Source organism: Melopsittacus undulatus, chromosome 1, assembly GCF_012275295.1.
Source record: "Melopsittacus undulatus isolate bMelUnd1 chromosome 1, bMelUnd1.mat.Z, whole genome shotgun sequence".
NCBI lineage: Eukaryota > Metazoa > Chordata > Aves > Psittaciformes > Psittaculidae > Melopsittacus > Melopsittacus undulatus.
In genome coordinates, this window is record NC_047527.1 from 107,825,599 (window position 1) to 107,848,509 (window position 22,911).

A 22,911-nucleotide genomic window follows, 5' to 3' on the forward strand; every position below is an offset into this window, starting at 1 on the left:
CCCAAAGGGCAGGAGGAGGACTGCCCTCACAGCAGGCTGGGACCTCTGGCAAAAACATACGCAATGTCCCCACTGTGTTTGAAAAAATACTAGGAATGGTGTTCCATGACACATAGAGTTTGTTCGACCCATGTGGTACTCGACACGTTAGTGGCCGAGTGAAACCCAGTGCATCTGCCAGAGATCCACGATGAGCTGCAGATTTCTTACTAGCTACTGTACGCAACAAGATACAGCCTGTTTAAAAATCAGACCAGTGTCTACATACAAAGTGCAAATGGTAGTCTTCCCTCTGAAAAAAAAAAAAAGGAATAAGGCTCCAATCTGTCCAGCCCTACAGCTAAACAGCCACATTTTGTAACATTTTTTCTTACCACAGAGCAGTTCAAAGTTTAACACTATTGCAAAAGCAGTGTTCTGATCAGGTTCTGATTTTTACACTTTGAGAGAAGTATTGGTGACCAGACAAATAATTTAAATATGCCATAGCTATTTACAGCAAATGTATAAGAAGCATTTCCATTAAGGTTTGTACTGGAGGACAGCATTGTGCCTAGGTAACGGTATATTGATGAGTCATAAAAACTGCAAAATGTAGTGCAAAATTTTAACAATTATCAATAGTAAAGCTCATGTCTAATTGGGAAAGCTTTGATGGGAACAGATGCTCCATGAAAAAGACAGAAAGGAACTGAATGATTAAAAATGGAGAATGTGTTTAGAAAGAAATAGATGTGCTTTGTTCACAGTGAATGGGAGCATATGTTCCTGCAGCGTATCTGAGGCCTCCTAAGATGAGGATTGGGATACCAGAGAAGAACGATGGTATGGTAGATACACCCATGCAAGAATGCAGTATCAACGCTTCTTATTATAATAAAGGCTTTTCATTTACAACAGAAAGTTTGAAATATGAAAGGTTAAGTACAGATCATAGAAATTACTTCCTATAATGATAATGGATGCAGGTAGCAAAACCTAAAGCAAAATTAAAGATGTAAAAGTAGTAATGTGCAATTCTTGTGGGAGGCTTTTCTTTCAACGTATGTTTACTTGGTGTGGACTGGTAGTTAACTTTGTCGGGTTCCAATGAAGATTTACTTAACGCCAACAAAGAAATTTTAACAGCAGAATCCAGGATTTTAAAAGCTTCTTTCTTAGCTGAAGGTGGTAAAATTGAAAGAACTCTGATGTTAAAGCTGAGGAAGGTGAGGAGAAGATAAAGAAGTGTCCCTTATAATTGTTCCCAATTGCTAGCATCCGAAACATTTGCCTCAGAATTATATTCTCAAATTGGTTATGGCGTATCTCAACAGATGTCAAAGAAACAGGAATTAATTCATTGAGATCCTTTCCAGTTTTTTTAAAAAGCTATGAAATAGTGAGAGAAAGATTGCACTGAAGTTTTGGGTTGTGATTTGAGTGATTTGAAAACATCTTAAGATAAACATAGTGTTCAAATACTTATATTTTAAAATAGTTTATATTCTGTAAATTACTTCTTTCTGCTGGCATGGACCTTGTTGCCATTCTAGATTCAACAGTGACAGACCAAAAATATTGTTATGATACAAAGTGGATGAAATCTACTGTGTATCTGCTAAAACTCTTCCTTTAAATGTGGGAAGCTAAATTCTTTATCTGCTGGACAGCTGGAGCTTTAGGGAGTTTTAAAGCATAGACACTACACAGGGATGACCCTGAGTTTGTGCACAGGTGGGTCTGATTGAAATGCCAGAGATCTGGAAGGAGCTGTATGTATATAAGTGTAGATGAGAGATACAGAGAAACGCCACAGCAGGGCATACATAAGCAGCAAAGAAACTCCGGAAAAGCATTTGAAACATAATACCTGGGGAAAATAAAAGTCCAAAGAGTGCTATGGGACAAGTGTCACACAGGAAATGCTGGGAACCATGGGCAACATAGAAAAAACATTCCTCGCGTCATATTGAATTTAGGACAACAGAACTGTATGTATACTGTCCATAAATAAACGTGCTTTCTCCAAAGAGGTAACTGACTTATAATTGTTCTTTTCCATCTATGTGACCCTTTTTTTCTTAGTGTACTGGTTGGGTACAAAAGATACTCATAATTTGGATGGTTTGGGAAATCTAGTTCAACAGTGTGAAACCAGCAAATCCCCATAAAGGGAAGTGTCATGAATAGAGTTTTGCCTATTTCCCTCTTCCCTTTTCCTCTCTCCACCTGATAGTAGAATGACTTAATACCAACTATCTGGGCTACCATTAAGGGACTTGGAGAAAGCAGATTAACAGGTAAGAAATGAGCTATGTTAATGGAATATGCATTATAAAAAGGCAAAGTTGTCCTTATAGACAAAGTCTAAGAAAGAAAGTTCGATTGTTTTGATATGCTATGCCTACATATAATTTATAGGAAAATAAAAGTTTGCTAATTGTTTTTACATCTTTTCTTTACAATAATTATGAGCTTGCTAAGGTATGGAAGTGACCTAATAGTTACAGTTGTGACCTCTAAGTTATTGTTAATTTTACTGTCAGTATGTGCTTCACATCTCCTACTTAATGGTATGCTAATTGTACAGCAGGATGTCACATTCTCCAACATACAGATTCCCTATTTCAATTACAGCTAAGTAAATCTCCATTACTAATGAGTAAGCATTTCTTTTCCATGTACATTTGCATTATAATGGGCATTTTCTTTATGCACTAAAATTATTCTTTCCTTGACAACAACTATATATTTTATTCTACAGTAAAGGCTACGACATGGTGATTCATTCCTTTCTGTTGGGTTTATCTTTATTTAAATTGTCAAATGTTCTGGATAGCCTGACATTTTCTGTCGCATGTTATTTTTCTGTACTTTCAGAATAAATTTATGTCTTTGCTTTAAGACAACCTACTTTAGACAAATCACAAAAAAAGTAAGCTTACATGTCGGACATAAATTAAGATTTATTTTAAAAATTGCTGCATTGTTTCATTCATGTTGCTGAGAAATCTCAACTGTTCATGTCAGTGCAAAGTGACCTTTATGATATAATGTGTGACTGATGTGAATATAAAGAACAAGTGACCACAATTGACCTATATCACTGCAAGATCCCAGTCTGCTTAACTGAGCAGAGCTCTTTGGCTATTAAATACAATCCCCCAAACAGACATTTGCTGCCCTGCTGATGCATGTATCTACAAATGCAATAGGCAGCTGAGTAGAATGAAGGGGGAAGGCCTCCTGTTACATCTGAGCTATGCAGCATTGCTGCCAAATCTGCTCCGTTTTGGGGGCTGTGGCCAGTCACTGGGTACTGCTGAACTGCTGAACTTGGGCAACCGGGTGCTGCCGGCAGAGGATTCCCTTTGTCTGCCAACACAGTGACCCAAGAGGCTTTCCCCACCTGCGTCAGGAAATAAGGGTATTGGCAACTTGAGTCCCGGTGGTGGACTTCCTCCATTCTGCATGGCCCAGGAAAATGTATCACCTTTTATACACTAATAAGGACTGTGTTACTGGTAAAGTGGTAGCTTAGTCTTTGGTAATATGCAACAAAGGTGGTGTTGCTTTCATTTTAGTGGGGTTGCCCCCTTTGCAGTAAATTATGGTACAGGGGTCTTTAGATGCTCGGAGAAGGTTTATGTATCAAAGAGAATGCATTCATTAACAATAATTAATATTCTTGTTGATTTTTACATTGGCCTAATGGTGGGTGTGTATATGGGGAAGAAGATGGGTGTTGGGTTCTTTTAATTATATAAGTACATGGGATATTTTAGAGAAAAAAAATGTGGTGAAAGCATTAGTTAGCATTCCAGAAATGCAGGAGGAGATGTAACCAGATGTTAGAAGTAACTATTGATTTCCTGGTCACTGTGCATGAATTCTTTCTAGCGTTGTGTATATCCTGATAATCGGATGGCTTACAGTATAGATACAAAGTTTGTTTTGTTTTTATTTTGAAAGGCCTACGGTATGCAGCCTTTTTCCCAGACAGCAGCAAAAAACAAGGTGAACAATTTTTGCACTATGTGGTTTTGAACTCTGTCATATTTTCTATTACGTTTCTGTCTTCCATTAGGATAGCTTAGTTTACTATATTAACCACCACCATCATCCATATCACTTCCAATTCTGAGTTTAGTCTGCATTATGTATGTATGTAGTTTGATGATTTTTTTCTCTCTCCTGGGGGCTAGAAGTGGTTACTCACATGTTACAGTTCAAGATGTTGTTACAATGGTTTCCCTTTAATCGGTCCTTTTCGGAGTGGCTGATGACACCTGGTGGTGTATTCTGTAAATGCAGACTTAACCGTGTTTGCAGCTGGCGGAGAGTTTGACCTGTCCTACCCCGAGCACTGACAGTCAGAGTTTGAGCTGTTTAAATGAATCTGATCTCCTGCACGAAAAACAACTGTGTTGGGAGCACATTCTCCTTCTATTCAAACTTATGTAAACTGAGAGAAGTAATAACATTTCATTACTGTTGGAGCAAAATTAATGCCTCTGACCTTGCTCTTGAATTCAATAGGGCAGTTGTTCACAAGTACTATGTACCTTTCTTATTGTCTTTATTTTAACTTTTTAATGCTGTTGCACAAATGAATGTTTTCTATATATTTATGCACTAAATATACTGCATTAAACTAAAAATCTTTCCTGTGAAAAATCTGGGTGCTAATATTTAGAAATAATGTTTTCAAAACTTTACAGTGTGAATACTGAAGGAAGCTTCTTCTGGTGTTTTATTTAACGTCATGGTTTCTGGCTTGAGAGTATGATTTTTCTTGCCAGCAAATATATTTCCATATGTTTATGAAATTCTGTATCTCTTTGCCAGCATATTTCCTAACAATGGAATATCTGGGATACACCAATAAGCAACTATGATGAATAAAAATTAAGAATCCTGGAATCCTGATTTTGTGGTGGAACTCCTCGGTAGCTGGGACCTACTGGGGTCCTCTCAGTTTGATTTTTATTTGGGCAGATCTTTACTCAAAACTAATTCTTTTTCTTGCTTAATTGGCCCTTTATTACTATGTGATTATTAGTTTGTTTCATAAAGAAGATAAGTATTACAGTTACTATGAAAGAAATATAAGGCAATACTTCATTCTGATTTTTTTTCAGTCTGCAAGCAAATCAAGTACATCAACAATGCAGTATCTTTAGTTGTTTCTAAAATACTGTAATGAAAGGACTGACAAAGTTCACTGTCACTGGATTCTGTAGTGAAGGGGAATGAAGAGGAAAGATTTGGTGGAACAAGAATGTGTTCTTTATAGCCAAATTTCATGGTATTATTATTTCTGTCTGAGATACACAGAATTGGCAAGTAGAATTAAATGAGGAGAAATGATAGAAGAGTCAAGTTACACTGTTACTCTGAACAACAAAGGAGGGCAAAGTTCTGAGTTCAGAAATCATTGGTTAAAGGTTATTTGGTTTTTGGTTTTTTTTTTTACCTAAACATAACTGCCCCAGCAGTGCAGCATTCATGGTGTATAAACTTTAGTGCAGGCAGTCTGGATTGTGGCTGTCCCTAAATCTCTGGTCAGATGAACTATGTACACAACACAACTGCTCTTTAGCATAAGGGACTGGAAGTGCCACTTTTGTGTAGCACTTCTTACGCTGCTCCGTTAAGGAGACTTCTCACACAAGGACTTACATGACCATAGTTCCCAGGCACGGGAAAATGAGAATCGGACAAATGCCAGTTCTGGCAGTTGGTGTGAATTGCTAACTCCACTTTTACAATATGATGTTGAAAATAGCTTCATCAGATTTTTATCAAAATAATTTCTTGAAGAATAGGAGTAATTTTTTCAGAGATCTAAACCCATTGAAAAGTGACACTTTACATGAAAAGGCATTGGGAGTTTTATCTGAGATATGACAGCTTTTTTGCCTTCTAAGTATAGGGAAAAGTGTAGCATTTCAGATAACAAACATAAAGATTTAACGATGGCCACTGGCAATTCTGCTTGGTTTTAGTGCTCTAGATTCCTAGAGCAAAATCTGCCTCTAAATTATACTCATGCTGCTCTCATTTACTTCAGCAAAGCTTGTGCACATGTTTCAAAGGTCAGAATTTGGCCATTGGGACTGAATTTTCAGGGAAGAGTGTATTAAAGACATCTGTGCATCAGCAGAACCATATCCTTTATCCTCTGTAGAACATTTCAGGAATAAGCCTTGTGCTATTGGGCACTGCAAGTGAAACATTTTCTATTTTTTTTAATTGCATTGGGATTGCTTAACAGAAACATTTCTTGCAGTAGTAGGTTCATGATTTCATTTATTGCTTGTAACTCAATACTTTGATGCTGATAGGTTGTCAGTTTTAAGCAAGTAAAGACTGGAAGGGACCACCCTTGAGAAAATTACAGTTGAAAATATAATGTAACAATCAAAACAAGAGGAAATAGTCCCAGGAAATAGGTATGATCTTTTGAGGTGCGCAAACTTTTGTTTGTAGTGTAATACAGAGAGGACAACAAGTGTTTTACATGAAGATAGAAAACAAACCCACTTTTCATTGTGGACAGACCTCATATTCTAAATTGTTACCAATCAGACACTTGAAAAAACTAAAACTTGGCATTCTTGTTCTATTGGAGCTAGTGTGTATTAAATTGATGATCTTTAAGCATGTAGGTTTTCCCCTGTTTTTTAAACATTATACACTTCTTAAAATGTTTATAATGTCTAATTGCTGCTGGATTTCAAGACATATCAATTTTGTTCTTAGTTCCTGCAGATTTTGACAAAATGTCATACCAAAATATTTTGTATTTTTTGTAGGACTGGGAGACAGAAAATCATGACTGGTATTGTTTTGAATGCCATTTGCCTGGAGAGGTGTTGATATGTGACCTGTGTTTTCGTGTGTATCATTCCAAGTGTTTGTCTGATGAGTTCAGGCTTAGAGACAGCAGTAGTCACTGGCAGTGCCCAGTTTGCAGGGTGAGTACCTATGAGATTTCATGTGCTGCTTAGAGGGTTGATATTCGTTAATAGATTCATTAAGGTATCCAGATGGTCTGGCCAGGTTAATGGATAAAGAACTGAATATTGAAACGATGGTATATAACTAGAGCATCTATACAGAGATACCAAAATATGGTTCATGTGGCAGATGGTCATTTTTGAAGACTCCAGCAAGTTTTACTAATGCATTTGAACACACAGTATACTGTGTGGGAATGTGTGTACGTATGTATGTCACATGTGAATGCAGTATATTGTGAAATCTTCAACATGAGTAAACAAATTGCTGTATAAGATGCTACTGTTTTTACTTAACATCATTTTAATGAATCATAATGTAACTTTTTTGTATTTTGATGACTGCATTTTTAATATTCTATTGGAATTATATTTTACATTAAAAAGCCACAGTCTTGTTACTGATAAGGGCAGTATCAAAAAATATGGGGTGAAATCCTGCTTCTTGTTTATATTCATGGATTCTATTGGTGCCAAAAAGGCCAATCTGGATTTCAATCATAGCATCCTATCTATATTGCTTTTTCTTTAAAATTGCTATTCTGATGAGTATGGTCAGGAGACAGCAAAGAGTATTTTTTAGCTATAGTTTTGAAGAATGAGCAGGTATGTTGCCTACATGTCATTAGAAGACTAAACATTCTAGTCAGGATGGTGCTTACTGGTACCTGGCCTTGAATCAGCCAGGTAATTTTCTTTACGGTTGTCATCTCTGCATCACCTTCCATAGTGGATCACATTCCTAGGCTTCCTTAAATGGAGGGAATAATGCATATGAATTAAATTATTGGTACAGAGTGGTGTAAAACTGCCAGTTGCACTCTACTTTGGATTGCTGGCCGAAGAAATTCCCTTGCTAAAAGCTTTGGTCTAGATGTAGAGCAGCAGACTGATCTTCAGATGATCTGTGCTGCAAGGAATGTAAGGGTTTAGGCACTTCATAGTACAGAATAGTGGTTTTTGGAAACACATAGATTGTTTTGTTTCAAAACAGCACTTTCTAACTGAAGTTACTTTAGAACTGATTGTAAAAATTCTGTTGCCTCAGATTGGGAGTTCTCAGGGTTTAGGGAAATAGTAAGAAAATCAAACCTGCCCAAGAAAGTGTAAAGGAATGAAAAAGTAGTGACAGGAAACAAACCAGTTAAGAATAAGGACATGTACGATAAGAACATGTACAATAAGGTCAAGTACTATATCTCTCCTTATTGAATTATCAGCATTTAATTTAGCTACTCAATATTGTTACTGTTGAGAATAAAGAATGACCATATACAGGGAATTGGTTTCAGATTTTAAATAAATCTCTTTAATAATTGTTGGGCTTTATAATAAATATTATTAATTGTTATAAATAGTTAAAATTAGGTAAACTGGATCCAGTCTACCAGTAATTTTAGATGACACCTGGTCAGAGTAGTGAATGCAAATGGTTTAAGCCACCTTGAGGTGGCTTGTAAAACCTATCATAAAACATAGATTTGGTCAGAGCAGAAATGCTGAATAATTGCATGAAATATGCACAGATACATAGGGTGATCAGCTTTGAGAACAGTTTTGGCTTTCATCTTGGAGCCTCAAAATCCTTGGCAATGACAACGGCAATGACATAAAACAAATTTTTATCTTGATAAAAATCCTGTGAAACTCAGACCACATGCACTGTATCTGTCTTCCCCTTTTTGTTGCACAAAGACTAAGGAGAGATGGGGGGAAGGGGGTGAGAGGGGTAAGGAGGGGCTCTTAAATACTTCCAGCCCCCAAGATCTTTGGCTTGCTCAGTGTCTCAGATGATGATCAACCTGGTTTTGTGAATAATGGCATCTTGAATGCCATGGCATCCTTTTTCCACTGTACTGGAAGCTCTCATTTTCTTTGTAATTAATCCAAATCTCTTCAAGCCCTAATTCTGCAAACTCGAACTAAGGTTGCTTGCACAGACCCTGGAAATAAAGGAGGCATGGGAGTTAATGTCCTTGTGTCAGGCTTCAGTATTCTTCCACTACTTTCTCCCCATCTTCTTATGAAAGGACAGCTCTAATTTAATTTTAAAAGCAAGAGAGGCCTATATTCAACAAAACTATGGTAATTTGAAGAGCTGTGGCTGATGTCCAGAGGATGTAACAGAGCTTAACTATCTAGCATAAGGGTAATAGGATTTACTTTGCATTATTAGCAATAAATGTGTACATTCAAGAAAAGTAATAGCTAGGACAAAGAGATGCATATATTTTCATACTTTATTCTTGAAACTGGACATAGCACTTTTCACCTAGGGATTTCAAAGCTCTTTGCAAAGGTGAAATTAAAGTATGTTTGAAACCTAATATATTGGGAGAAATAATGTAGGAACACATCATTCTTATGTAAAGATTGCTTTCTGTAATGCTGCCAAGGTCAGCAAGCCTTTGGATTATTCATTTCACAATTGCTGGTTGTACTAGTTCAATCAACCTGTGCAGCTTTATCTTGCACACTTGACTACTCAGAAACATTTTCTAAAGGACATTGCCAAGGATTTGTTAATAACTTTAAAATATTTTTGCTCCCTTAATGTTTATAACAATCCCTTGCAAACCTTGCTCTGAACTCTGCTTCCCTGCTGGGGGTTTTTCTCCACTGAATCCATAAGAAAGAGTGTCCAGTTCCTGCTTTTTTTTTTTTTTTTTTTTTTTTTTACTAGATGGTACCAATCTGTGTATTTTGTACCCATAATTCTCAGCAGGAGTCAAGAGTCAAAGAAAGTTCAATTCAAACCACATTGCAGTGATTGAAATTTTCCCCGGCTGCTGACTAATCATTGTGTTAAGTGAAATAAATTGGTATTATCAGCAAAATTCCTGGTAGACAGGTCACAAGAAAAAGACTCAATATTGAATTAACTTAGAGGTTACATTCCCCACTACTGGAATGGTCCATTCAAGATCGGGTTAGTCAACTCAATCTATGTAGGAGAGTTGTACATTTATTGCTACTCTTTGGTTAGATAAAAGGAGGAAATTAATTTTCTCCAGCTGTTAATTTAGTACCTAAAGATTACAGAAAGTACTGCAAAAATGCAAGTGTTTGGAGGGCAGGGAATAGATATAAAAATATGAATAGGAAAATGCTGATCACATATTGGAGTAAACAATTATTATTTCTCTTTCAAAAAAAATCAGATTTTAAAATCATTCTATAGAAAGGCAGATTTATGCATGGTGACATATCGTTTGCCCCAGAAGAGTAGATTTTGATTTGTGAAACAAAAAGAAAGAATTACCCGTATGGTTTCACTTGACTCCTAAAGTTTTTGCAGTCATCTGATCAGAGATTGATCTTTCTTGCATGTGCTTTGCAAGAAATTATAATCAGTTTACCTATCATAGTGGGTATTCCAATATTTCTGATTTTCATAAGTAAGAGAGTAAATTAAACTGTAGAACTTAAAATATTAAATGCTGTGCTGCTCAGTATTCTATAAATAGGCTATTTCTGAGTCCTGGTACTTGTACTAAGCATTTCATAAAGTACATAGAAATACACCATCATGCAGTTCACAATCAACTTTAGACATAATTTGACAAGTGAGAATGACAAACAGTAGAAAGTTAGAAGCACAAAAAGATGAAGGTTACTTAAGTGAAGTAACTGTACTTAGATGGGTGGGTTTTAGGTACTAGCTGTCAGTCAGCATGGTTAATGTAGAATACAAAGAAGAAAGAACATAGCTTTATTGACTTTTGTTACGGTGTGTTTTGGTAGGAGTTAGATAGCCTTATGATGAAACATATTCTGTAAATAGGATTTGGTACAATCTCACAAATAATAGCCATGGATTGGTGAGTGAAGGGAAGTTCCAGTATAGGCTCAATGTTAGCACCACATGGCTCAATGTGCAGAGAGCATACCTCAGGAGGTGTTAGTCATTGGCAGGTCACTTCCATTCACCTTTCAGTCACATGCACCCATGAATAAGTCAGGGAGCCATCAGAACTGGGCACTGCATAGGGTGTATTTAAAAAGTGTAAAGGGGTTTGTCCACAGCAATGATAAAACTGGAAAACTTCAACTTAGAGCCTCCTACCACTTTCTCTGTGCACTTAAAAGTGTATTTAATAAATATGATGCTTCATATTCAGAAGGTGCTTAATGCACCATACAAGTACAAACCAATTTGTGAATTCAGCTGTAACCTTTCCAAAATCACCTAATGCTTTGTAAAGACTAGTTTTTAACTCTACATGGATCCTGAAAGAGGCAGGTCATATGCCATATTCTGCTCAGGCAGATGGTTTTCTGTATGCTGCTTGAGGCATACGGTGCACTGATTGTTCTGAGACACATCCTGTGTGCCTGCATACCTTTCTTAATGGTACAGGAAACTTGAGGACCTGAGGGTTGAAAGTTTCAGAGGGCGTCAGAGCAGTAAAGCTTTCCATATGTAGTACCAAATTCCTCTGGAAATTTAAGCCCTAAAAAAATCCAAGGACCAGTGGGTAAAGCAAGGAGTTTCTAAACAGCAGTGGTGAATGTATGTTAGACATGCACATAGTTCCCCTCTGCAGATATACCCCTGGAAACCTGAATTGCTTATGAAAATGGAACTGGTACCTTAGAAACATGTATCTGTCATTGAGCAGCCTTCACCTAATCCATCACTAAGCTGAAGTGAAGCTCTTTGATGTGTGTTTACACATGACAGCTGAGAGAGGGAAAAAAATAGATTTGTTAATGGATGATTATAGGGAAACAGAAACCTTTTTACAGGGAGAAAACTTAATTGAACTGCTTCTAGCCAGACAGAATGCTGTCTGTAACACCTTACATTTCTTAGAGTTGCTCTGTTTTTTTCTCTTCAAATGAAAGATTGCAGCAGCTGCAGCATGGTGGCCATTGTCACCTTGGGAGTTGAAACCTACATGCTAACTTGGAGTGCGAAGTATAGTCACTTCCATTGTAAAGGTGCTACTGAAGGATGGGGTGGTTTCCTGGCAGTGTCCCTAGCTGCTGCTAACCTTGTGTGGTTTGTAAAGTCTTGCAGTGAATTCCTGCACCATAAACATGTCCGAATTGCTAAATAAGTCACACCTGCACAGTGCAATATATTGCTACCCTCTTTAACAGCTAAGCAGTATTATTAATCTAGAATATCGAATATAAACAGAAATGTAAATCCAGCCTTCAGGAACCAGCTTCTAAGAAATAGATGTGCTGCAGAGAGCAAGGCATATATAAGGTATTTCCTGCAGCCACAAGCAAAGAGTTAGGTTGCAGCCTTGGCCTTCTACCTACCATGTCTCATTAGTCTCCTACAGGAGGATTGCTATTGTAAGGTTATTACTTCACTCCTACGTTCTCTATGTAAATGCATATGCCTGACCAAGCCTTTCAATTTATCTTGGTTCAAAGCAGAAAGGCTGCAAATTTCTCTAAAAAAAACACCCCAAACAGTGTAACTTAGGTATCACCCGAGTAGGCAGCTAAGCACAATGCAGACTCTCTTTTTCACTTCTCCCCAACTCCCAGTGGGACAGAGGAAGAGAAAAGGAACAGTAAAATCAAGATAACTTCTGGGTCAAGATAAAAAATGTTTAATAAGTTAAGGAAAAAGAGAGAAAGAAAACAAAACAGATGCTTCAAAGGCAGTCACTCACCACTCTCCATAGCTGGACTAATGCCCAGCCAATTCCCAAGCAAAAGATGGATAACTATCTCTTCTCTCTTTCTGTTGCTGAGCATGACATCATATGGCATGGAATATCACTTTGGTTAGCTCAGGTCATCTCCCAGGTTGTATCTCCTCCCAACCTCTTGCAAACCTCCTAATCAATTCACTGTGGAGGCAGAGTGAGAAACAGCAAAGGCCTTGATACTGTGCAAACACTGTTCAGGAAGAGCTAAAATATCAGTGTGTTATCAACAGTGTTTTGGTCACAAATCTGAACCATACCACTGTATGAGCTGTTGTGAAGACAATTAACTTTATCCCAGCTTGGCCTAGTACAATCTTATATTTAAGATAATACATCCCACAAATAGGGTATCTACAAGTATAAAGATCCTTAAAATCTTTTGGGGCTGGATTGAATCTTAGCAGTCTCCTCGAAAGAAACTTGTAGTTAAAAGCTTGCAGTAGTGTATGTTAGTAGATCTGACTGTGGGAAAATATACACAGTGGATTCACAAGCCACCATCATTGTTTTTTTTTTCCCAAAAGTAGGAGATTAAAAAACCTATTTTTTATTTATACTTGCTTATATATCACTCTGGCTATAAAGGGACCTGAAAATAGGTATATTTTCTTATGTCAGCAATATAGATATTATGCAAATCATATCCCCTATTTTCTTGCTTTAAGTGGCTCTAGGTTGACTTCTCTGAGGACACTATAAGGCTTCAAAATAGAAAAGGGGGAGGGGGGGTATTAAAAAACTACACATTTTCCATTACAGCTTTCAAAGAATGTGCGAGTGGTACCTCCTAAAGGGCTAATCTTTGCTGAAAAGTGAATGAAGCAGTTGAATAATAACTCACTTTCTACAAAGGGTGAGCCACCTTGCCATAAAAAGACATTTTTGCTGGCTCATAGGCTCCAATTCCCAAAATTTATTACCTTTCAATATTTAGTAGATGAACCTGGGAATCAATTTTTGCTTTAAATAAATCAGTGTAGGGAATTGAAGGAAAAGGGGAGAAATTCAAATTTGCCTGAATTGGCAAGTTAATTATATCATTTTCATTGCTGCTTAAGATGATATTAGTTGCTGATGTCAATAACAATACAAAGCCAGCTATCTATCCTTTCTCATGACGTGAAGGATAGGACTGTAAACCATCTATCTCAACATAGTCTCTTACAAACTGTCTTGCCCAGCAGGGCATGAAAAATGGTTCACATGAATGCTGAAATACTTTCAAAGGATGATAAATTCAGAACCATGTCAAAAAAAGAGGTGTCAGTGCAAGTGAGTTTTATTGTGTCCTAATAAATTTCAGTCTTTCAAACTGCTGCGTCATTAGCAACCATACAGCACTCCAGTGCCTAAAATGACAGCAGTATTTCGTAATGCATATAATTTAATGCACATTTGGGTTTGAATTTGCCGCAGCAGTGTTGGTTTATGCAAAACTAAATGGGTGAATTCCAAAAGAATGCACATTCTCACAGCAGACAATGTAAAACATGAATATACAGAAGGTGATTCAGACATACAGTGCAGGGTAAAATTCTGACTCCTTCCAGAATTTAGAAAGAAGGTCAGGGAACCATTAATATGATGAAAATAATATTTACATGCAAGACCTGGTGCTGGCCCTTTCCACAACAGCGAGTTTTACCCAACAGTGGTAGTGTCCTGGCAGGAAAAAGCTGTAGTGTTGTTATGCATACTGTAATATCTATATAGGTTCATGACTGAACTGGTACTTCAGCACAGTTTGTAATGATTCTGTGCATAGCATAAACAATCAAATAAACAGCTTCATTGGTAGTGCTGTTTACAGTTTTCATTTAAGAAGGCAGTAGTAAGTACCATCCTGAGATGTACAGGTTGCACATTTGCTGTAGCACAATGGCCAGCCTTTGATTTTTATTGTCCTCAGTGGCTTGCAGGAGGAATATAAATGAGACACAATCAAGTTCTGTCATTTTTCTTTAGGTGCTGATATGTAAATTCACCTTTGCTGAGTAAATATGTAGTAGTCGCTCTGTACTCAATGAGTCTGACCCCTCTATATGTTCAGAGTCATATATAAGTAATTCAGTGAAAAATATTACTCTTCTAGTTATTAGTAATTCATAAGCCTCTTACCTCTTTTAGCTACCTATTAGAACATGGATCCTGTTTTTTCTTGTGTTTGCTAAGCAACAGTCATCTACACAATTATGTGGATCTTGCTAAAGACCGTCAAAATTTGAGGTTGCAGGATAAGCCAGTTTGGTCCACACAGCATACAGGTTGTGATCTGAGGCATGAGAAGGGGAGAACTCACCTTTGCACTCTGTGCATTTGGAGGTGTGAGAAGGAGTAAATGTTTTTGCAAGAGATGTCAGCAGTTAGAAGTCACTTCAGGATGATAAAACTGGAACCCATGCTGTTGTTTCACTCTGCTTTTGTTTTGGAGAGCTACTGTAGGCAAGAGCAAGGAGGAGATAGCACTTTTTCAGGTAGCTGTTGTAAGGCCATGCATAATTGCACAGCTTCTGTGACCTGGAGCTGGAAAGGCTGGTCTGTAAGACCATGCTAGGCATTTGCAGAGAGGCCCCCTCTCTTTAGCAGCACATTTTCTGTATGCAGTGCTTTTCACTAGCCTGGATTGACTTTGAAGGGTAGGGATAAGTATCTCTACTGATCCAGAAGGGGGGGGGGGGGGGGGGGCGTGGGGGCGGGGATGGGTTCTCTGGATCCTGAAATGCTAAAAAGAAGCAGTTTGTGTTCCAGAATCTGGATTAGATTTCATTAAGGAAGAACCACAAAAAATCAACAACTGCTATGTTTCTCAGGCACTAAAAAGTGCTCTGAGTTTTTACTGCCTAGAGCCTATTTGGCTTCCACCTAGACAGTGTTATTTTGCCTAGTAAGCATATAATTTGTAGGTGGTACAGGATATTCTTTTGAAAATAAATTCTTATTTTAGTGTATATATTAATGCCTTGCTAATCAAAAGACAAATTAATTTTAAACTGCTCCCTAAAATGCCTTTCTTCATTATTTTATTCTAATTAGACACTTTTTTTACCTGAGAGGTTTTGACAGTGCAGTATGGATACAGCTGGAAATAAAACCTGTAATTCTTATGTAGCTGAAGTCCTCAGCCCGGAGATAATTCAAAGCAACAACTATAGTTGTTGTGGCATGTTAGTGTTACTGATTTCCCAGAAAAGATTTTCCCTAAAAAGATTGTGCGACATGTGATTCAAAGTTACCTTTTCAAATAGTGTTGTGATGCAAAGAAGATATTTATTGGATGAATTTTGTAGTCAAGTTTAAAATAATAATATGATACTGTTTTTTCTTTGACAGAGTATCAAGAAGAAAAACACAAGTAAACAAGAGATGAGCACATACCTACGATTCATAGTCTCTCGTATGAAGGAGCGGGTGAGTCTGAAACAGGGAAGCTTATGGAAGGTTGGATTGCACTGTAGAGGATGTGTTACAGTTGGTTATGTGTGGCTATGCAGGGAGGAGGGCTTCAAGAGGGTATCATTTTATTTCTCCTGTCATAGGCCATTTGTATATTTCAGCACATACCTACCAGGTCTCATTGCTCAGATTAGTGTCATTCTGGCTGGAGTAGTTTATGCCATGGGCCTGCAAATCCTCTGTAATTGACATTTTTTCAGGTTTTAGACACATGTAATCTGTCAGATTGTGGATCCACCCACAGTTCAGCCTTGTGTATTCCCCACCTGAAATATTCCAAACTATTGCTTTTTTTTTTTTTAAATCTTTCTGTTTGTTTGTTCTAGGCAGATTTGAATGCAATAACTTACACTGTCTCATGGTCCTTTCAGGCTATAGATCTAAACAAGAAAGGGAAGGACAACAAACACCCAATGTATAGAAGGCTGGTGCACTCAGCTGTTGACGTTCCTACTATACAGGAGGTAGAGTGACTTGCTTTGTAACTTCCACATGTTTATGGTGTCTTTTAACAGTGAAGATAAAACCTTTAGGACTAAAGCACTAGTCCTGTTTCATTCTCCTTATGATCAGTATTTCAGTATTGTATCCAGCACTGGATGCAGGAGCTTAAAACTTCAAACTTTTCCTCATAAGTAGGTAGCCAAGTAAAACTATTTTGAGCAGTGCCTGTTTTTTTAACATAAAGTATCCTCAATTCCTTTTGTACTATGGTTTTACAAGGAGCTGTAGGCAGCTGAAATCTTAAGGAAAAGTACCCTTTATCTAAGTCACTGAATACAGTATTGAGTGCCTGTGTTTGCATATCTGGCCCAATGGTTTTGACCATTTTCCAATTTTAGTCATTGTGCCCTTGTGTAGGTGTCAACTTCATAAACATCTACATGATTCATAAAGAACAATCATTTTGTTGATCACGAAAAAACAAGACTCACTCAAAACATCTGTTTTGCATTAATTATTACAAAAATAAAGTACTAGTAAATATGTTGTCCTTTTTTTCTGAACTAAAGGTCTGACCATGACTCATGTAAGTCAACTACACATGACCAAAATGAACAGCATATTTATCTTTATTCACTGCTACAACTGGATTACTATGTAGTGCTGTTGTACATCTTGTCCTCTAAACCACAGATATGAAAAGCCTTTGCTTTATTACTGTTATTGAAACACATGGATGAAGAGTAGGATCACTGGCAGTTTTGGAGACCAACGGTACTGGCTGGCTTAAAGTACAGGCAACACTAGGTGAGCCTGAAAAGGCCTTCCTTTCACTGTGTCACTTTCACCTCCTTCCAAAGAAGGTCGTTTGGCCTTGATAGCATCCTAGAAGCTAATGATGTTATGTTTGATGACTGGAATTCTCATAGGTGTTCTTGACAGAGCACAACTGAAAATGCTGCATTCCTTATCAGATAAAGGAACATACTAGGAAAATGTTCTATATAGGCATGAGTTAGGAGTTGTTCAGAGTTTGTTAAGAGTTTGAAGGACTAAGACAATCAGCTTTCATCAGAAAACACTGACTGTCAAGTGAAGAATAAATGCAGTCAGCCTTGTTTTGAAACTAGCTGGTAGTCTAAGGTATGAAAGCCTTCACCTCGGGGAATATATTTTAATTTGAAGAAAAGTTCTGGACCACACCTTATGATCAAGCTAGCCCAGATTCACCATGTTACAACCAAGAGAATTGCTTTATAAACTTAGTCAAGTATTAGAGCATCCATTTTACTTCTGGCTGTTGCATAAGGGGACCAATGCAGCCAATATTCAGATACTAACAAACCATGTCAGAGAGTTCTGAGTATTCCTTCTGTATGCAGGAAAGGCAATGTCTGATCTGTGTTGCATAATGCAGATTTCTGTGGAAGCTTCTCTGCATAAAAATGGGTACAGCACTTTAACAGTTTTCTTCACAGTCCTATGTTTTCTTTTGTGTAGAAAGTAAATGAAGGAAAGTACAGGAGTTACGAGGAGTTCAAAGCAGATGCTCAGCTGCTTCTACACAACACAGTGATTTTCTATGGAGGTAAAGTACTACATTAACTGCTTATTTTATTTGATCATTCTTTATCTGTAAGAAACTCACAAGTTGGGGATTGAATTTGGTATTAGATAAGTGTGGATGAAGTAATTTGAGAGCCCTTAAAAATCAAAGCAAGCTGCAAGAGGACTTTGCAGGGTCTTTTCTGACCCACCCACTATGCAACTGTTTTCATACTCTCTGCCTAAACCTGTTAGTGGGAATTTGCACCTCTGCCATCCTATTTCTTCTGCAGCCTAAGTCATAAGTCAGTTTATACTGCAGATTTCTTCCAGTAGACTTACATTGTTCTAAGCTGGAAAGAGGTCTTACTTCTTATGTGCTGTGTCAGCAAAAATATGTACTATGGACACACTATAGATACACTATAGTAAGGTCCTCAAGGCAGTGATGAGGGCTCACAGCAAGCTTGATACACTGGACGTCAGGCGAGCAGACTTGGCCTCTTCAGGCTCTACGTGGTGAAGTACCATGGGATAAAACCCTGGAGGGAAGAGGGGCCCAAGAAAGCTAGTTAATATGCAAGGATCACGTTGTCTGAGCTCAGGATGGATGTATCTCAGCAAAGAGGAAATCAGGCAAAAACTCCATGAGTGGAGCCTGTGTGGATGAGCAAGGGGCTCCTGGACAAACTCAAACACAAAAAGGGAAGCCTACAGAGGATGGAAGCAAGGACAGGTAGCCTGGGAGGCATACTGAGAAATTATCTGAGCCACCCAGAATTAGGTTAGGAAAGCTGAACCTCTGATAGAATTAAATCTGGCCAGGGACATCAGAGGCAACAAGTAAAGCTTCTGTAGGTATGTCAGTGATAGAAGGAAGAGTAGTGAAAATGTGGGCCCTCTCTGGAAGGAAACAGGAGACCTGGTTACCTGGGATACGGAGAAGACTGAGGTACTTTTTTGCCTTGGTCTTCACTTGCAAGTGCTTCTCCCACACTGCCTAAGTTGCAGAAACTAAAGGCAGGGACTGGGAGAATGAAGAACTATAGGAAAAGATGAAGTTCAAGAACATCTAAGGAACCTGAAGGTGCGCAAGCCCGTGGGACCTGCTGAGATGCTTCTGTGAGTTTAGGTTGGATATTAGGAAGAGATTCTTCACGATGAAGATGGTGAGGCATTGGGCACAGGTTGCCCAGAGGAGTTGTGGGTGCCTGATTCCTGGCAGTGTTCAAGGCCAGGTTGGATGGGGCTTTGAGCAATGTAGTCTAGTGGAAAGTGTCCCTGCCTATGGCAGGGGTTGGAACTGGGTAATCTTTAAGGTCCCTTCCAACTCAAACCATTCTATGATTCTGTGGTTCTGTTTTTCATTTGTGGACCATATCTGCCATATTGTGACAGGAAATAGCTATCTCCACACTACAGATGTCCTGCTGGTGCATTGTGTGGAGATACAGGCATTAGAGGAGCTGTTAGTTTACTGGGAAGGTAAAAAGTGGCTGATGGGACAGTCTGGTTGGAAGTGGAAAAACAGTTCTACTATGTCCAGAAGCTATAGCCAGACATAACAGATGCCATCATTTCAGGAAGGATGTGGTTCTTCCCTGCAGACACAGCCCACATCAGGAAAATGGAGGAGAGTGGGGCCAGTCTATTTGCAGCATCAGAAGATCTGCAGTGTCATTGTAGAAAGGGGTGGGAATGTGCTAATAGGAAAAGAAACGGGTGTAAAGGGAAACAATCTGAAGCATTAATCTAAGCAGAAATGCTTATGTGATTGTACCTGTGTTCCTGTCAAGTGGTGAGAGAGCCATGTTTTAGGACAATTGCAGTGTGTCATTGAGATGCTAGGAGAGAAAGAAATTGGATCCGTATTAAGAACGACCATGTGTCCCTGCTGCTGCTTCTCAGATGTGTACTTGTATTGTTGAATTTAAAAGCTCCCAATGGTTTTTCTGCATATAAATATGAAACAGAAAACAAATACAAAACTGATTGTTACAAAATTTTAAATAGAAGGGTTATCCAAGTAACTAAATTATGGTTTGTATTCTCAAGCCAGACAATTATAGCATGAAAATCATAGCAATAACAGCTGCAAATCTTTGTGAGCACTGTGATCATACTGTGATTGTTCATACCCTTTATTTTTAATTTATAGCGGATAGTGAACAAGCTGATATAGCAAGGATGCTTTACAAAGACACATGTCATGAAGTAAGTAGTACCAAGATGTAGACAAAATACTTTTCATTTCAGAACCTAAGAAAATTATTCTTCCTATTGCAAAAGTTAAAATGCTCTGAAGTTTATGATAAATTTCCCCTTAGCTTTCTAACAGCTGATTCAGTATTCCTCTTTTTTCTTTTTTTCCAACTAGACTGTCATATAGAATATACCAATAATCAAATCTTAGATTGGAAAATAATCTAGTAATATATAGTTGTGTTAGAAATAATTGTACTTGCTAATATGAATTGAACCTGAGATTCCTACCAAATTCTGTTATTGGCATTGAAACTTTTCTCATCATTCAGTGTTTACAAATATGTAAAGGGTGGGTGTCAGGATGATGGAGCTAGGCTTTTTTCAGTGATATCCAGTAGTAGGACAAGGGGCAATGGGTGTAAACTGGAGCATAGGAGGTTCCATGTTGACATCAGGAAGAGCTTCTTTAATGTGAGAGTGACAGAGCACTGGAACAGGTTGCCCAGGGAGGTTGTGGAGTCTCCTCCATTGGAGATATTCAAGGCCCGCCTGGACAAGTTCCTGTGTGATGTACTCTAGGTTACCCTGCTCTTGCAGGGGGGTTGGACTAGATGATCTTTTGAGGTCCCTTCCAACCCTTGGGATTCTGTGATTCTGTGATTCAGAGGAGACCAAAAAATAAAGCTGAGGAGCTGTCTCACTTTCTCCATTTCTAGAGTTAAATTACTTCTTTCAGAATGTACTTTCAATATTTGATGAATTTAAAGAATTATTGTTTGCATTTTAGATATAATAAATCATTAAGACATGAATTGGTCTCCTCCCACTGCTTTATTTCTCTGAAACATGAATAACATTTTTGCAGCTTGTCTTTCACCCAGCTCACCTCAGTTTCACACCTCTAGTTTGCACAGACAGAAGTAGCTCCACTAAATCAGCAAGCAGGGCTGAAAAATTTTACTACATGAGAGAGGGATACTACTGAAGTAGCATAAAAAGGATTTTTGGGGGCTTATTTACCTTTTTTTTTTGTTTTTCAGCTGGATGAACTGCAGCTTTGCAAGAACTGTTTCTATTTGTCAAATGCGCGACCTGACAATTGGTTCTGCTATCCTTGTGTATGTTGCTGACACACATTTTGATTTGTTTGCTTTTTGGTATAAAAGCTTGTAGTTTTGGTATCATTAATGCATTGAATATTCCATTTCAGTAGGCTTGTTTCAAAAGCATGGTTGAGAGTCTGTAAGCCTAGATACTTTACACAAGTGAAATGTTGATTCAACTTCAAAGCTGTAACAATATAGGTTATGAAACTTGGTTATCAGCCAGTTACAACAGTTTCACAAGAAAATAAGGAGCTGACAGAAATAAAACTTTACTCCTGGATGAAGCTATTGAGACAAGTTTAATTTGGGGGCTGCTTAAGATCTCTGTTTTCAATAGACAGTTACACCCTTTTCAGACTGTTTTTTTTTTCTACTTTGATCCAAGTAATACATCTAACGGAAATACGCACTGTAAGAAGATAAAAATGAAAACAACACTAGACATAAACAGCAACCATATTCTTAAAATACTAGCGTAGTATTACAGCAAAATATTTGTGGGAGATATCAATATAATACTTCATATACAATAATAAATACAACATTTTTTCCAGATACCTAATCATGAGCTGGTTTGGGCCAAAATGAAAGGCTTTGGGTTTTGGCCAGCCAAAGTTATGCAGAAAGAGGACAATCAAGTTGATGTTCGCTTTTTTGGCCATCACCACCAAAGGTAATTTATTAATTCCATGTGCTGCTTTTTACAAACAATACTCAAAAGAATTTATCTCATCTATCATGTAGTAAGTCCTGGCTCTGTTAGTTGCCAACATTAGAAAGACAGAATGCTTTGCCATAATTGTTTCAGAAAATCTAAAGCTCAGTCTAACACATCTGAAGTTGCCAAATGGCTCTGAGATTCTGTTTCCAGATTTGCCATAGGGATGTTACTTAATGCCATTTTAATTAAAGCAAGCAAGCGAACTTCAACTGCTCCGTCAAATCAGTAGCAGCCTGCTAATCCAGGCTGAGACGAAAATTGGACAGAAATGTGCTCTTACCTCCAGCAGTATTGACTCTCTTCTATTTTCTCTTCTGAGCAGGCACACTGCAATTTTGTGTTTTAGTAATACAATATACGTCACAAATCTTTCTGTCTCATTTCTAGAACAGAGCTCCCGCTGTGAGCCAGTTTGCAGTTTCAGAGAGTAACTCTTTACATTGCAAACTTAACTCTTAGCTCAGCTTTTACCTCCATTCCCCTGTTGTTTATTCAGCAGCTGGGTAAGGTTATAGTAGTGTTACTAGAGTGGGTCTACATTTTTGATTTTTTTTTTCTGTTTGGTTTATATGCCCATATTGTGAGGAGAGAAGACATTTGTAAGTAATTCGTGGCTGTTGGGAAGGTAGTGTATTTTGGTGCATCCCAAAAGGGCCTAGGCAGTTCAGTAACAGAGTTCTATGAGGCTGTTTATTTAAATTGTTTTTAGTGTAACTTGCACAATGTGTAACATGTTTCCATTTGTTGTATGAACTACC

The 22,911-nt window shown here is 37.9% G+C and overlaps 1 protein-coding gene across 6 annotated transcripts in view; it reads left to right on the forward strand.

The window, feature by feature from the left end:
- ZMYND11 (zinc finger MYND-type containing 11) overlaps positions 1-22,911 on the forward strand; it is a 109,081-nt gene that overhangs the window by 72,611 nt on the left and 13,559 nt on the right. For 4 of the 6 annotated variants that reach the window (XM_013129982.3, XM_034060825.1, XM_031052429.2 and 1 more), the window contains exons 4-11: positions 3,955-3,999; positions 6,801-6,962; positions 16,010-16,087; positions 16,504-16,596; positions 18,077-18,164; positions 20,280-20,335; positions 21,367-21,444; positions 21,987-22,105. In XM_013129982.3, coding sequence (XP_012985436.1) covers positions 3,955-3,999; positions 6,801-6,962; positions 16,010-16,087; positions 16,504-16,596; positions 18,077-18,164; positions 20,280-20,335; positions 21,367-21,444; positions 21,987-22,105 — 719 coding nt within the window. The remainder of the gene's footprint in view (positions 1-3,954; positions 4,000-6,800; positions 6,963-16,009; positions 16,088-16,503; positions 16,597-18,076; positions 18,165-20,279; positions 20,336-21,366; positions 21,445-21,986; positions 22,106-22,911) is intronic. The other 2 variants (XM_005153033.4, XM_005153034.4) reach the window with 2 other exon arrangements.